General features: G+C 57.9%; 2 protein-coding genes across 2 annotated transcripts in view; both read left to right on the plus strand.

Moving 5' to 3' along the window:
* Positions 1-5,034, plus strand: part of ELL (elongation factor for RNA polymerase II) — a 47,409-nt gene extending 42,375 nt beyond the window's left edge. The window contains exons 9-12 of the mRNA XM_061474693.1: positions 454-520; positions 2,450-2,621; positions 3,469-3,513; positions 4,398-5,034. Coding sequence (XP_061330677.1) covers positions 454-520; positions 2,450-2,621; positions 3,469-3,513; positions 4,398-4,502 — 389 coding nt within the window. The 3' untranslated portion in view covers positions 4,503-5,034. The remainder of the gene's footprint in view (positions 1-453; positions 521-2,449; positions 2,622-3,468; positions 3,514-4,397) is intronic.
* Positions 5,035-11,561: 6,527 nt separating this feature from the next.
* ISYNA1 (inositol-3-phosphate synthase 1) overlaps positions 11,562-16,035 on the plus strand; it is a 146,713-nt gene continuing 142,239 nt past the window's right edge. Inside the window, exons 1-11 of the mRNA XM_061474692.1 lie at positions 11,562-11,757; positions 12,205-12,329; positions 12,535-12,696; positions 12,892-13,021; positions 13,105-13,298; positions 13,387-13,536; positions 13,611-13,826; positions 13,912-14,076; positions 14,149-14,262; positions 14,351-14,568; positions 15,049-15,293. Coding sequence (XP_061330676.1) covers positions 11,577-11,757; positions 12,205-12,329; positions 12,535-12,696; positions 12,892-13,021; positions 13,105-13,298; positions 13,387-13,536; positions 13,611-13,826; positions 13,912-14,076; positions 14,149-14,262; positions 14,351-14,568; positions 15,049-15,262 — 1,869 coding nt within the window. The 5' untranslated portion in view covers positions 11,562-11,576 and the 3' untranslated portion in view covers positions 15,263-15,293. The remainder of the gene's footprint in view (positions 11,758-12,204; positions 12,330-12,534; positions 12,697-12,891; positions 13,022-13,104; positions 13,299-13,386; positions 13,537-13,610; positions 13,827-13,911; positions 14,077-14,148; positions 14,263-14,350; positions 14,569-15,048; positions 15,294-16,035) is intronic.

Below are 16,035 nucleotides of genomic sequence, written 5' to 3' on the forward strand. Positions count from 1 at the left end.
TTTAGGCTCACATTCAGAATCCTGTTCTTCCTGAGGTCTTTGGTCCATTCACTTAAGCTTTGCTTGATTCATGTTTCTTCAGCTTCAGAGAGCAGAGAGTGCTTGGATTTGCCTACAGGGCAGGTGAGGAAAAAGCTGTCTGCCTTAGGAACCTCTCTGTTGTACCCTATGGAAGTCTGGAGCATTACGAGTAGGAGTCTGAACCTGTAGATTAGTCACAGGGATCTACATAGTGTGAAATCAGGAGAGAAGTCCCTGCACCTTGCTCAGCTCTCTTCTGCTCATAAACCTGTGGTGGGGTCACTTCTCCCACCCTGCACACAAGGTTTAGGAGCTTGGCTTGTACTAAACTGTGTATTGCAGCTGAGGTTCTGAATGGGAAGTTGAATTGTGCAGAGCTTTGAAGTGTAATGCTGTCTATAAACAAGTTTTCCTTCTTTTCCATCCCCCCAGGTTTAAATGGAACATGCAATAATTCTAGTGTACCAACATCAACTTCAGAAATGCCAGATTATTTATTGTAAGTATATTTATCGGTCATACCATCACTTTGGGACCATGGTTCAAGCTAAAAATCACAATACTGGGGATGTGTGTTCATTATTTCTTGATAGAACTTTCAGGTTCTATCAAGAGAAACTATTTATGAGGTTACTCATTTAAAGAAAATGAGTAACTGCACCTTAGTAGTGCCTTAGACTACATTTGATCTCAGGTCTGTTCTTTACCTCCTCGTGGAGCTCAGGGTTATCTTCCCATAAACTGGTTGTTGAAGTACTTCCAGAAACATCCCGTGCCTTGAAGGGGTTTGGAAGGATTAAACATCTCCATGTTCCAGGTGGGAACTCTGGGAGGAAATGATCTGCTTTTGTGTTACGGAAGGCAGAGCGAGACAAGATTTTGAGAGGTTGGCTCGTTCCTCCCCTGTTCAGAGCCAAGATCATCTCCATGAAGCAGTGAAATGCTCTTCTCTGCGAGGTTACAGTCTGTGGGTTGGGATGGGAGTTATTTCACCTCTTGACTTCTTAAACAGATCCCCTTGAGGTTAATTAAACAATACGCTCATCTGCTGGAGCTCAGAAACCTGCATAAACCCAACCCTGTTAAGGCAAAGCTCCGGTAGCAAGGAGATGAACCTGTGGCTGATACTCCCTTGGGCACCTCAGCCTGGGGTTTTAATGCCATCACTCAGGGAAGAGATGGAGGAGAAGGAGGTAGAGGAGGCCTCCATCCCCTCTGCTCTGCAGGCACAGTCACTGGAGCTGACTGGAGGAGAGATGGGGTTCCTGGGTGGTTGCACAACTGTTGGCTGGTCAAACAGCCACTTGGAGGGGACATTTCCAATGCCATTCAGATGGTTGCAGGCGCCTGTTGGTATTTTCTTGCAACATGTGCAGATCCCTCCCTTAGAGGGATATTACAGCTCCTCAGTCCACCTCCAAAGGAATAGCGTGAGGTTTATGGCCTCCTGTAGGGTCTGTTGTCTCACCTTTTGGTACCATCTGGCTAGTTTGAGGGTGAGCTTCTTAAATTCTAAGAGCCATTGCTGCTGTCTTCATCATGGAGGCATGTGTGTTCATGTGCTTCCATGGAGTGCCGCGGTCAGCTCTGGGGCCCCCAGCACAAGAAGGACGGAGAGGGAGATGGAGCCAGGCCGAGAGAGCTGGGCTTGTTCAGCCTAAATCCCAGCTTGATACCAGGTTGGCTTATAGGTGTTCATGCACTGAGCTGGCAGTGCTGCAGGCAGTGAGGTGGCACATTAGAGTCATCACATAGAAAAAGCTGAGTTTTACCATCAGAGAGGAGCGGCTGCTGGGCCTTCTGCAGCATTCCAGGTTTAATGGCTTTTTGTTGGGCTGAAGAACTTTCAAAGGGCCTCAGAGGCACATCTGTTAAACAAGAGCTCTTGTGTTCACTTCACGTTGGGTATCTTCAGAAGGTAGAGGAGATACAGTCAGTCTATTCAGCGTGGCTGCTTGTCGTGTGCTTGCCACGTAATCTTCCTGTGAGCATTTTGCAATGATAGCTGAATGCTTTTTGTGTTCCTTTAAAGACTCTTAACACTGGAAGCATCGTATTCCTGCTGTTCCAATGGTTGGCACAGATGCAGAACTCCATGTTCTGCAGGACAGCGGGAGTTAGAAAAGCTGTAGCAGTGCTATCTGAGTGTCCTCCTACACCCTCAGCTGCTCCCAGGTTTTGCTGTACCTGCATATTCCATGCTTATCTGGTATAGATAGGAGATTTTGGGAGCAAACACTGTCTTGTTCTGCACAGAAGTTAAGGCAGTAATGCTGATGGTTACCTTCTCACTTCTGTAATGCAAGTTGCAGAGGTTGTATTTTGTTTTCCAATGCAGTCACCTGCTGGACTGCACCTGGGCTGGGCATTGCAGTGTTCACACTGTGAGAGCAGCTTTCCTAAGCCAACTCCCTTATTCTCCCTGCAGAAAATACGCAGCCATTTCCTCCTCGGAGCAGCGTCAGAGTTACAAGAACGACTTCAATGCAGAGTACAGTGAGTACAGAGACTTGCACGCCCGGATAGAGAGGATAACGCGGCGCTTTACGCAGCTGGATGCCAAGCTGAAGCAGCTCCTGCAGGGCACTGAGGAATACAAGGTAGAAACAGCACTGAAAAGCCACTTCTACAAGTGGCAATGCTGCCACTCGGTGCAGTCACTGTGGACGTGGGGCTCTTGGGGCTGGGTTGGTGGCTGCAGAACGTGCAGGCAGCTTGACAGCTCTGAGGACTGTTCTTAAAACAGCTCTGTGTTCTTTCGGTTTCGGGCTGGAGCACACATCATGGTACTTGTTGACAAGGAAAGGCCTCAGTGAGACAATTGGTGTCTTTAGCCAAAAGCTGCTGGAAGCTATTAGTGTATCCCAGCCAGAAAACTCATACTTGCACATATGGTAGCATATCGGGGCTGGAAGGGGAGTTAGCACGGGGTCATCTGTTGCTCTGGAATCTTTGATCTTAATAATGGAGCATTATTTGACTTGTCAGGCTGATTTTGAAAGAGCTTTAGCTATTCATTATCTTGAGAAAGTTAAGTCTCACTGAGTATAATAAACAGATTTTTACAGAGCACCTATTGTGCTAAACCCCTTTTCCTCCCTCCAACATCCTTCCCCTCTCCGAGAAGTTCAGTGACTCCTCACTGAGTTTTCTTTCTATCTTGGGGAAAAAGGAGTCTGGAGTTTTGGAGGCAATGGCAGTTATCCTGCGGTCCAGGTGCCTGTTACAGGTAATTCCAATGGCTGGGGAATGGGGCCTCATCCTTCCAGTACTTGTGGTGTCAGCACCAGTATAGTCATGGAGTCATCGAGGTGTCGGATCTCATGGGAGGGAGTAGATTTGGGTCGTTACTTAGAGGAAACGTGGACATTGAGCCATCAGGGAATGGCACCAGTTGCAGTAGGGTGCAGGACTCTGGAATCTAATCAGCTCTCTTTTCCTTTTTAGACCATCCATGATCAAATTTTACAGGAATACCGGAAAATTAAAAAGGTAAGGAAAAACAGCCACAAAAAAACAGGCTTTTGGGTGGTGCCTCTGGTGTGACTGAAAGAGATGGGCACTTGCCAAGTGCAAATCCCAGTTCTGAAGCCATTCTAGCAGATCTTTGTTCAGCTTGAGCCTGTCCCAAAAGTGGTCTTTTCCTGGATCAGAAAGGGTCTGGGGGGGAGCTGGGACTGCTCTGGGATCCTGGGAAGCATTCAGCCTTGTTAGTGGCGTGCCAGCACAAGAATGAATGTGTTAAATTAGTGCCTTTATCCCATCAAGTGAAAGAACAGCCTGTATTTCAGAATGCACAGGCTGGGTGATAACAGCATTCACCAGGGTCCTCCAAGTCTTGGGGTCTGCTGCTATGTGGGGAATGAGCTGAGGAATCACTTGGGTGCATAGCCCCCAGTGGGGCATGGTGCATGCAGAATACTTCCTATCTCTGTATCTAAAGCATCCATACACCAGGGGTGGTTTGTTTTCTTTTCAATCTATGGATACAGAACCCTGTTCTCCCGAGGGATTTAGGAGCTTTTGGAAGAGATTCCCTGTGTGTTGCAAGCCCATCTTTGTTGTAAAGCTCCCAGGCTTGCACAGCTTGGGCAAGTGATGCCTTGATGCCTCCTGGAAGCTGAAGTGTGCCCAGGTCAGGCTGAGGCCTTTGAGGAGGCTCCTGGAGATGGGTACTCATGAGAAGGGATTTTGTTCTTTGCCTTGTTTGGCCAGAGTGGGTTCATTTTAAGTAGGCATCTACTCCTCCAGCTAGAAAAGCTTCAGTCCGTGGTCAGCCATTGATGCTCTGAGGTGTGGTGGCCTCGGGTCAGCATGGGTGTCACTGAGTTGGGAAGAACTGCCTCCCATCACCACGTTTTCGTTTCTCTTTACAGACTAACCCCAATTACAGCCAAGAGAAGAACCGCTGCGAATACCTCCACAACAAACTGGCTCATATTAAGAAACTGATAGCAGAGTATGACCAGCAGCAGTTCTAGCTGGCGCTGATCTGGACTGGGGAGGGCAAAATAAAAGACACCCGGATGTTCCGTTCCCTTTTGTACAACTAGATTCCTTTCAGAGCGTTAATTCCTCCTGGTTGAAGAAGTTGGGGATGACTTGCGATGATGCTGAAGCTGCCCTGGCCACGTCGGAGCTGGGTTGCAAACCCAGTGCCTGGCATGGGCCTGTTGGGTTTTAGCCTCTCTGAATGTTGGAATGTAACAAATGGCAAACCAGAAAACACATAAAAAAAACCCTCTGCTTATTTGAAGCCAGCGTTTGACACTTAAGGGAAAACTGACCTAAAGTGACCGAAGCTCCCAAAGGTTAAGAATCAGTAGTTTTCATGGATTAAAGTTTGGCATGAAGTGTAATTTTACCCAGGTCCACTGGGTTACAGTAAATTGTCCTTCAGATGGTGAGGAACTGGAATGCTGCTAGGTGACCTCCTGCTCTGGCACCTGCGACTGTTCATATGCAAGCTGTCTGCTCCACATGGCACCGTGTTAAATACACCAAGTACCCAGAGCTCTCGTTGTTTGTTCCTGCTTTTGTCATCTCTGGTGTGTTGCTCTCTTGAGGTGGTTGTGTCAGGAGGAGGGGATCAGCCCCCAGGCTCCTGCCCCATGGCCTCGTGCAGGGTGAATCCCTGCTGTGTAAATCACAGCCCCTCTTTCCTGTTCTCCACTTGTGTGTCTGGAAGCAGCGGGTGGAAGTGTCTTGCTGTGGCCTCCCCAGCATGCGTGGGCCAGTGCCTGCATTAACCTCCCCGTCCCAGGGCTGGGAAGATCGAGACCTGTCTTTGACTTTTGTAACTTTCTACCAAGGCAGCCAATTTTCTTAATTGCTGATGAGACTTTGGTCTATTTTTGTATGGAAAAAAAAAGGACAAAACAAGCATCTTTTTCTAAATCTGTGCCTCCCTTTCCCTTTCAGGCCGAGTGTTTCAGACCCTTTTCCTCTCTTCCAACCGCAGTATTACTGAAGCTTATCGGATAGTGTCCCAGAGGAGTTGCCACCTGTACTGACCCATCAGAGCGGAGGAGGTGGGAGGGGGACACACACACACACACGATGCTTTCTCCTTCTGGTTTTTGTGTCTTTCCAAAGAAGCAGCAGCAGAAACTCGCTCTGAGAGCAGACACCAGAGCCATGAGAGCAGTAAGGTAGCACTTTCCCATGCGGGTCACTTCCACTCTCGTGCTCTATCAGCCAGCTTCTGCTGCAGTCTTTCTTCTTGATTTTTGTGGTTTTGTTTCTGGACTTGAAGGGAACATTTTGAAGAGTATAGCCAGGGTGTGAGAAACACTCCAAAAAGCACAAAGGTGGCCTTTAACTCTGCTGTTTCTTTCTCTCCCCTCTCCCCTTTTTAATCCTGCCAGCCTGCGTGATTTGACTTCTTCTCGCTTCCGTTTATCTCAGAGTAAAGGATTCCTTTCCCGTGGCATCTCCTTCCCTTGGAGGTTGCACTGAAGAGTCTTTCACCCTTTGAAGGAGAGTGGAATGGCAGAGTTAAGGAGGGAAACAGTTCTTACACAAGGAGGATTTGATCCTTTCCCTGCTCTCCCCAAAAAGTGGGTCCATCTGCTGTATTGAAAACGAGAAGAAATAATTCCTAACAATTCCGTTCTGGCTGCATGGGTTTTGCTGCATTGTCCAGCCAGAGGCACCGCTTTGCTTTGTCACACGCCGTGCTCTGAGTTTCTCTCCCTGTAGCATCACCTCAGCGTTCACCAGGACTTTGCCATCCCATTCTCCAAACAGAGCCTGCGCCTGAGCCCCTCGGGCCGTGGTCCATGGACTTGCACAGCCACCTTGTTCTGCTGCTCTGCAAAACCAAACCCGCTCCCAAACGGGGCAGTGGAGGAGAGGAGGGAAGAGATGTGGTGCCTAAGGAGCACTGTGGGGTGAGCACCCCAAGAGCCTCACTTAGGGAAGTCCCAACGAGCATCTCTGGGCTCGGGGAACGCTTTGGTTCCATCTCTTCTTCTCCAACGAAAGCCAAGTGGAGGTGAGGGAGATGCTTCTCCTGCAGCTCTGCCCGTTTGTGGAGCGCTGCTGCCTCCTGTGCTGCTGCTCATCAGGGAAAACTGGAAAATGCACATGAAAGGCAAGGAGCTTTTGTCCAGAAGACTTTGTCCTCCTGCTCGGTGGGCTCTTGCCACGTGCTCGGTGCACAAGTCTCTTGAGCAGTAAGTGGTGGCTGGTGCCCATGTCCAGGCTCCAAGTCCAACAGAACTCCCTGTGCACTGAGGTGGCTTTCCCTGGCGCTGCAGGGATTGGGATTCACTGCACACCCCAGACCTGCGAGCGGTTCCCATGCAGCAGCAAGGCCCAATTCCTGCTTTTCCCAGCCCGAGCTGCGGGCCTCGGTGGGACTTTGACCTCCAAGTGGTGCATGAGGAGCTCCGGTGGCAGAAGGGGCAGCAGCTGCAGCCCCAGGATGAGTAAATCCTTCCATGGAAACACTTCTTCTGATCCTTAATATTTTGAATGGGGTTTTCTTGTTGCTTTGGGGGGGGGGGAGGGATAGAGATGGATCCCGATCTTTATACATCTGCTATAAGATATTTTTGCAAACAGAGTTGTATACAGAGCTGTATTGTGTACATTGACATGTATATTCTGGAACTTCTAAAATTTGAATATAAAAAAAAAAGGAGAAACCCAGAAACTATTTAATGAATATCCAAACTGTGAGCCCCAACTAAGCATCCACCACCTTCCCGCTTCCCTTTTCTTTGGCCTGTGTTCAAGAGCTGTAGTCAAATCTGCCTTTTCCTTTCTTTTTCTTTTTAGAGATGATGAAGCTAGGCAAATTTTGTGCTTTTTGGGTTAACTAGAAACCAGTTGTAGGTGATTAAGTATGATCTTAACTTATTGATACTGTGTTTTCCTTTGTAATATTGTACTGTGGATAAAAACTATATTGAGCCATGGAGTTGGAGTTTACAAAAGAGCTTTTCACTTTGCCAAAATGTTACAGTTTAAAGGCAGCATAGTCTTCAGCTTTCCTAATCTTTTCTTAAGAGCTGGTGTCTTTTTTGTACACTGAGAAGCTGAATGCTGATTTTGCAACATATAATAAATTCACTGTATTGGAAAACAAGCAGACAATAAGGTTGTGTCTTTCTTTTCAGTGCTGCTTAACTGTGAGGGAACTCGACAGGGAAAGGTGATAAATGGCTGGCGTGGAGTTGGGAAGCAGGAAGCTTAAAGGAACCGAGGCAGTTGAAGTGTCAGAGCAGGCGGTAAGAAACAGGAGGAAGGTGCTTGGTGTGGCCAAGAGCAAGGGCATCGTTCCCCTTCCCAGTGGGATCAGCCTCTCCATCCCGTGCCAGGAGCTGGGGTGTTCCTGCTCCAGCGGAGGTGGCTGGAGGCTCTCAGAGAGGCACCGAGCCCTGGTGCTGGTGATGCAGAGAGTTGCAGCCTGGAGGGGTGCTGGAAGCAGGATCCTCACTGCTTCCCTCGGGATGGGCGATGCTGGAGCTCCCTGGGCTATGGCAGCACGTAGCCCCCGGGGAGCCTCCAGACCTGCTTCTCAGGTGCCTCCCTCCGGCTCCTGGAGCCGGGTTTGCCCCGTGCACACCCCCTGTTGGGTGAATCACATCCATGGGGAGCTGGAATGGGAACGGGCTGGCTGAGCCTGGCACAGCCGCTGCCTCCCACCTCCACCCCCGGCCCTGACTCATCCCGCTGGAGCTCGGGATGCAAATAGCTCGGCTGCAGTGAGCCCCTGTCCCTTCCTCTGCGGGCACAGCGCCTGCTTGCTCGGGTCCTGGCTCTGCTGCTCGCTGTGCCTGGAGCATAAAATCACTCGGTACCAAAGTACCCTCTGAGCAGCTTCTGGTTTCCTTCTGCTTTGGGACCCCCTCCTCTTAACAGAGGGTGAGAGGCGCAGGTTCACTGGGCTGGAGCCCGCAGGTGAGGGCAGAGGATCTTGCTTGATCCACCCCTATCCCCAGTGAGCCTGTGCTCAGCTGCAGCTCGCTGGGTTCAGTGCAGGGTTCTGGGTTCTACCTGCAAACAGCAACAGAATCCCAGCCTGATTTGAGTGGGAAGGGGCCTTAAAGCTCCTCCAAGTGCTGCCAGAGGGATGTCTTGGCTGTGTTTGAAGTGGGAGATGGACAGGGAGGTCTCTGCTTGGTCCCGTCTCACCAGCATTCACCTCGGAGCTGACACAGCAGCAGGAGGTGATGCTCCCCTGGGTTACGGAGCCGGAGCTGACCTGAGCATCAGCTTTCAGTTGGAGATGCTGCTGCTGAGCCCAGGCCCCTTCCCACCACCTTTAATTCCTCACTGGGGTGAGCCTCACCCCTGGGGTGTTCAGCGGAGGAAAGGCTGGGTCCTGGGATGGGGTCCCTGCCCCTTCCCATCCCAGCTCTCCTGGGGAATTCCTCTGCTCCGGCCGGGGTCACGCTCGGAGCTCATTAACTCCGAGCAGCCCCAGTGGAAATTTACTGGCTGCGTTCGCTGTGCCAGAGCCAGGCGGGACCCGGCGCTGCCGGCACTGGGGACCGCGGCCAGGCCACGGGAGCAGCAGCTCCTGGAGCCTGTGGCCGTGTCCCCCGCACCCTGAGCCCGGGGCTCTGCGATCCAGGGCAGAGCCGGGAAAGGGGCCTCTTGGCACCGCATCGGGCACAAGCCCGGGGTCAGGCCCGTGTGGGGCGGCGGAGCCGATCCCGCAGCATCCTCCATCCCCGGAGGGATGCCGGCAGCGCGGCAGAGCCTCCGTGGGGTTTTTCCTTGCGCACCGTTTGCTCCCGGCTTGTTTACAGGAGGAGGCTCATCGGAATCATCTGTCCCTGCCACGGTCCGATGGAGCCGGTCCCTTTGCCAAGCAGCTGCTGCACCTCCGCAGCCCAGCAGGAGCACCCGGATCCCTCATCCCCTCTGCCCCTATCCATGCGTGGGTCCGTCCTTGGGCACACAGCGCGTGGAGAGTGATGGCACAGGGATAGGGAGGGGAGGACATGGAGCTGAGAGCTGCCAGATAACAAAGGGGCAGAGCCTGGGAATTGCTTTACACGAGGGGGGAAAAAACCCAACTGTGAACGGAGATCAGGGAATGCCGTAATGCACAAATGTGGGGCTGCTTGGGGTGGCTTTGGGGAGATAAGGGGGGGTCCTGCCTGTGTTCCCCCACCACTGAACCCTTCCCAGCGCACGGAGCATCTCTGCCAGCAGAACCGGGCTCTGAACCTGCTTATGATGAACCACGGGGGAGTTGGTGCTGCCCTGGCTCCTGCCGCGGGGGCTTCGTGCTCCGGATGCCCATCCGCTGGGATGGGCTGGGGTGGGCTGGTGGGGGGGGGCACCATCGCCAGGCGGTCGCTATGGCTCCGCGGCTCCCCGCCAGCCCCCGGGCTCCGGGCCCATGGACACGTTGGGAGAGCGGGAACAAGGGAGCCCTGCTCATGCGGTGCCGAGTGTGGGAGGAGTGGGAAGGGAGTGTGGGAAGGAACAATGGTGGGAGTTATGGGAGGGGGGCAAAGGGGGGGGGGAAGGAAAAGCAGTGGAAAAATACCAGTTGTGGGCCCCTGGCAGCGCTGCCGCCCCCCCCGCCCGGGATTATTGTACAAAGAAATGTTATTTTTGTTTCAATAATTCGCTGAGGCATTGGCATTCCAGCGCGGGGCTCGGTCCGCGCTCCAGCCCGGCACCAAGGGATCATTGTTCCTCCATGGCCAAGGGGCCGCACGCCTCCTCCCCGTGTGTTCCCCACACACACACACACCTCGCCCGTACCCCGGCCCCACCGCGGCCGCTGGCAGGTGCCCCCCGGGGGCTGTCCCGTTTGGGCACATCCCAACGCGGTGTCCGTGTCCCCCCCTCCCCGGGCCCGAGGCGCTGGGTGGCGGCGGGAGCGGAGAGCGAGGGTGGGAAGGGGCCGGGGCCGCCCGGGCGTTGCTCCTGCTCCGGGGGCTCCTTTGAAGCCCATTGAAAGGGAGCGGAGCCCCCGGCACGGCCCCCGCTGCTGCGCTGCCCTTTCCCCGCAACAGCCCCCCCGGGAACACTTGTGGGGTGCAGGCTCCCGGGGACCGGCGGCTCCCCCCCCCCCCCCCGGCAGCGCTGCGGGGCTGGGGGTGATGGATGGGGACAGAGTGGGGGTTGCATAGCCCCATAGAGGCTGCAGGGTGCCATCAACTTTGTGATACCCATAGGGGCTGCAGGGTGCTATTGTCTTTGAGGTGCCCATAGGGGCTGCGGGGTGCCAGTGCCTTTGGAGAGCCTATAGAGGCTGCAGGCTGCTGGTGCCTTTGGGATGCCCATAGGGGCTGCAGGATGTCATCGCCTTTGGGGTGCCCATAGGAGCTGCAGGGTGCCATTGCCTTTGGGGTGCCCATAGGGGCTGCAGCATGTCATCGCCTTTGGGGTGCCCATAGGAGCTGCAGGGTGCCATTGCCTTTGGGGTGCCCATAGGGGCTGCAGGATGTCATAGCCTTTGGGGTGCCCATAGGGGCTGCAGCGTGCCATTGCCTTTGGGATGCCCATAGGGGCTGCAGGGTGCCGGTGCCTTTGGGGTGCCCATAGGGGCTGCAGGGTGCTATCGCCTTTGGGGTGCCCATAGGGGCTGCAGGGTGCCATTGCCTTTGGGATGCCCATAGGGGCTGCAGGGTGCCATTGCCTTTGGGGTGCCCACAGGGGCTGCAGGGTGCTATCGCCTTTGGGTGCCCATAGGGACTGCGGGGTGCCGGTGCCTTTGGGGTGCCCACAGGGGCTGCAGGGTGCTATCGCCTTTGGGGTGCCCACAGGGGCTGCCGGTGTCGGTGCCGGTGCCGGGGCAGCACCGTGGGAGCGGCCCCGCGGGCCGGTGCCCGTGGGAAGCCGCAGGGCTCCGGCAGCTCAGGAAGCCGCCGGCCCCGGGCGCTCAATGGCCGGAAGGCGGCAGCGGGACCCCCCGGTCCCGGTCCCGGCCCGAGCCCCGGCCCCGCCGCCGCTTCCCCTTCCCGGGTCAGCGCCCGCTCCCCGCCGCCTCCCGCTCCCGTTACCCCCCCCCCCCTCAAGCCCCGGTAGGGGCCGCCCCGCACGTGCCTTGGGGCCGGGACCGGGGGAGTCCCGGGGGGGTGATGGGGGGTGGCGGTGCACGTGCGGGGGGGTCGCGGGGGCCGGTTGTGGGGGGCGGGTCCGGGGGGGGGGGGGGGGGCGGGCCCTGGGAGCCGATTAAGCGGCGGGAGCCGCGGCGGCCGCAGCCGCGATCGCATCAATCCCCCGCGGGGCCCGCACCGGCACCGGCTCCAGCGCGCCCCGGTGAGTGCCCGGCCCCGGGAGGAGGGGGGGGTCCTGCGGGCAGCGGGAGCGGCCCCGCTCCGTGTCCCCCCGGGTCCCCGGTGCCACCCCGGGGCGCTCGGACTCCTCTGTCCCCGGGTCCCCTCTCCCATCGCAGGGTGCGGGACCGCTCCGTGTCCCCTCCGCCGCTCCACGGACACCTCCCGTCCCCAGGGATCGCTCCTGTGCCCTAGGGAGGAGACAGCGGGGACAGGACGGGACCCAGCGCCCTCCGCCTCCTGCGGCTCAATGGGGTCCTGGGGGGGCCCTGGGCGATGACTCCCTTGTGTCCCCCCCGCCCCGTCCTCCGTGTCCCGGGGCCGCGGTGCCACCGGCCCGACCCGGAGCGGGGCCAGAGCAAGGGAGGGGGGAGCCGGGGTCCCGGCGTGCCAGGCCCGCGGGGCTGACACCCATTTCCTCCTATTGCAGCTGCAGGAACAATGGCAGAGGCATTCCTTGTGGAGAGCCCCGACGTCACGTACAGCAAGGACTTCATCGAGGCCAAGTACACGTACAGCGCCGTGCACGTCTGCCGCGAGAACGGCGTCACCAAGGTGCGGTGGGGCGGGGGATGCAGGGGACGGGGGGGGCTGGAGGGGGCTTGGGGGGCTGGTAGGGGTTGGGGGGGCTCAGAAGGGGTTTTGGAGGGTGACGGGTGTTGATGGGGGCTGTCAGGGTTTGGGGGGGTCAGGAAGGGGTTTGGGGGGTCAGGAGGGGTTTTGGGGAGTCCCCCCATCCCCACGCATCCCCATCCTGTAGGTGCGTCCATGCTCGACCCGGTTCACGTTCCGCACGGGGCGGCAGGTCCCACGCCTGGGGGTGATGCTGGTGGGCTGGGGGGGCAACAACGGCACCACGGTGACCGCGGCCGTGCTGGCCAACAGGCTGGGGCTCTCCTGGATGACCAAGACCGGCCGCAAGGTGGGTGTCCCCCGCCAGCACCCGGCATCCCACAAGGATCAGGACATGGAGCTGGTCCCTCTGCACCAGGGTCCTGCACCCCAATCCCCGTCCCTGCCCCTGCAGAGGTGGTCTGAAGCCCCAGCACCCCACTTTGGGGGTGCTGGGCACCCCGTTCCCTGCACCAGCAGCTCATCCTCACATTCTCCATCCCAGAAAGCCAACTACTATGGCTCCCTGCTCCAAGCCTCCACCGTCTGCCTGGGCTCTGGCCCCACCGGTGATGTCTATGTGCCTTTCCGGGACCTGCTGCCCATGGTGCACCCCAACGACATCGTCTTTGATGGTAGGTGGGGTATGGGGGGGGAGACACGGACACCCCCCATCCATGGGGCACCCTGAGCGGTTGGGTCACCCCTTGTCCCCCAGGCTGGGACATCTCATCCCTGAACCTGGCCGAGGCCATGCGGCGCGCGGAGGTGCTGGACTGGCCGCTGCAGGAGCAGCTCTGGCCCCACATGGAGAAGATGAAGCCCCGAGCCTCCATCTACATCCCCGAGTTCATCGCTGCCAACCAGGAGGAGCGGGCGGACAACGTCCTGCGCGGGTCCATGGCGGAGCAGGTCCTGGCGCTGGTGGTGGGGACACAGAGGTGACGGTTGGGGGGGGAGATGCCCCCGTGCTGACGTATCCCCATCGGTGCCGTCCCAGGTGGAGCAGATCCGCAGGGACATCCGCGACTTCAAGGAGAGCAGCGGCGTGGACAAAGTCATCGTCCTGTGGACGGCCAACACCGAGCGCTTCTGCGACGTGGTGCCGGGGCTCAACGACACCGCCGACAACCTGCTGCGGGCCATCGAGGTCAGGCCACGGGCAGGGCCCGGGGAGGGTGCCGGCAGCCCCCGGTGGTGCTGAGCTGCCCCGTGTCCCCGCAGCGAGGCCTGGAGGTGTCCCCGTCCACGCTCTTCGCCGTGGCCAGCATCCTGGAGGGCTGCGCCTACATCAACGGCTCCCCCCAGAACACCTTCGTGCCCGGCGCCGTGGAGCTGGCCGCCCAGCGCCGCGTCTTCATCTGCGGCGACGACTTCAAGTCGGGTCAGACCAAGCTCAAGTCGGTGCTCGTGGACTTCCTGGTGGGCGCCGGGCTCAAGGTACGTGGGGATGGGGCAGCGCCGGTAGTGGTGGTGGGGGGGACCTGCCTGTGATGGGGGTGACCTGTGCCCACCGCCCCCCCAGACCAAGTCCATCGTGAGCTACAACCACCTGGGGAACAACGACGGGAAGAACCTCTCGGCCCCGCAGCAGTTCCGCTCCAAGGAGATCTCCAAGAGCAACGTGGTGGACGACACGGTCCAGGCCAACCCCATCCTCTATGGCCCCCAGGACAAGCCCGACCACTGCGTGAGTTGGGGGTCCGGACCCACACGATGAGGACGAGGGGGATGTGGTGGTGACGGCGACGTCGCTTCGCAGGTGGTGATCAAGTACGTGCCCTACGTCGGGGACAGCAAACGCGCGCTGGATGAGTACACGTCGGAGATCATGATGGGCGGCACCAACACCATCGTCATCCACAACACGTGTGAGGTGCGTGGTGGGGGGGGCACAGGGGTGTCCCCGAGGGGGGGGGGTTGGCATGACCCCACCTCACCTCCCCATGCCCTGGTGCCCGCAGGACTCGCTGCTGGCCAGCCCCATCATCCTGGACCTGGCCATCCTGACGGAGCTGTGCCAGCGCGTCACCTTCTGCACCGAGGCCGACCCCGAGTTCCAGGGCTTCCACAGCGTCCTCTCCATCGTCGCCTTCCTCTGCAAGGCCCCGCTGGTGCCCGAGGGCACCCCCGTCGTCAACGCGCTCTTCCGCCAGCGCAGCTGCATCGAGAACATCCTGAGGTACCCGGGGGTCCCCATCCTCGTGGGGGTCACGTCCCTCCTCTCCCGAGGCTTGTGGGCGCCCTGGTGTTTGATGCCCAACACCAGTGGGTCCCTGCGGGTGCCCAGCACCCATGCATGGGGTGTGCAAAGCCAGTTTGGGGTTGGGACGCCCGATGCTGGTGCTGGTGCTCAGTGCCACCGGTTGGTGCCACCCCGTGGGTGCCAGCACCCAGCACCGCTGTGTCCTGGTGCGTGATGCCCAAATGATGGTCCCAGTGCTGGCAGTGCCCAGCACCAACGGGTCCCAGCGCGGATGGGTCCCTGCTTCCCAATCTTGGGGTGCCCAATGTGAGAGCATCCCAATGCCCACAGCCCCCGGTACCCAACGCCTGGGTACCCAATGCTGCCCCCAGCACCATGGGTCCCATCACCCTTCCCTGTCACTGGGTGCCACATCCTTGACACCCCCCCCCCCCCCATTTCCTCCCTCGGTGCCAGGGCCTGCGTGGGGCTGCCCCCCCAGAACCACATGCTGCTGGAGCACAAGATGCAGCGCCCTGCGCCCAGCCCCAAGCGCTCCTGCCCGGGGGGGGCCGCCTGTCCCCTAGCACCCAAGAAGACCCCGGCAGCACCCACCCAGCTCAATGGGCACCCCTGTGCGCCGCAGACGGGGCCCCCCCGCACCCCCCTGCACATCGATGGGGCTGACTAACGCCAGGACCCCTTGAGCAGCTTCCTGGGGGGTGGATGTGGGGGTCCTGGGGGGGGGGCTGTCCCCCCCCCGGTGCTCCCCGGCCCCAATGCCATTGACACTGTGAAGCTTTGTACCCCCCAATAAACCCGGATACCCCCCCCCGGTGTTGCCTCATTCTTGGGGGACCCCCCCTCCAAAAGCAAAACGTTGGCATCCTCTGAAAAAAAAATCAAGTGACATTTATTGATGGGGGGGCTGTATTTTGGGGGGGGGGGGGTTGTATTTTTTTGTGTATTTTCTTCTTTTTGTTGTTTTTTTTTTTGGGGGGGGTCCCCCCCGTTTAGTTTTGATAAAGCAACGGGGGCTCTAATGGCAATAGAAATGGGGGGGGGGTCCCTACACAGAACAACTATGCCTATGGTGGGTGCTATGGGGGCACAATGGGCCCCCCCCCGGCGTGGGGCTGTACAAGGGAGGGGGCCCGGGGGTGCGGCGGCAGTTTGGGGGGGGGGGAGGGGAGAGGGGGTTGAGGTCGTTTTTGTTATAAAAGAGGAAAAATCCCAACGAAAATCCCAAAAAAACCACACAAAAAAAGAGAATTCCTTCATATTAAAGTGGTCCCGGGGGGGGGCCCGGTCTGGCGCTCGGGGGGGGGGGCCGGGGGTCACAGTGCTGGCTGAGCACACAGACAGGGCTGGGGGGGGGGGGCTGCTCTCTGCACTGGGGCCTGCCCTATAGAGCATGGGGGGGTGCTCTATGGGGAGGGGGGTATGGCTTGGGCCCCCCCACCC

The sequence above is a fragment of the Pezoporus flaviventris genome, unplaced genomic scaffold, assembly GCF_033815535.1.
Source record: "Pezoporus flaviventris isolate CSIRO_AGI_PZ_B2104156 unplaced genomic scaffold, CSIRO_AGI_Pfla_v1 ptg000080l, whole genome shotgun sequence".
Taxonomy (NCBI): Eukaryota; Metazoa; Chordata; class Aves; order Psittaciformes; family Psittacidae; genus Pezoporus; species Pezoporus flaviventris.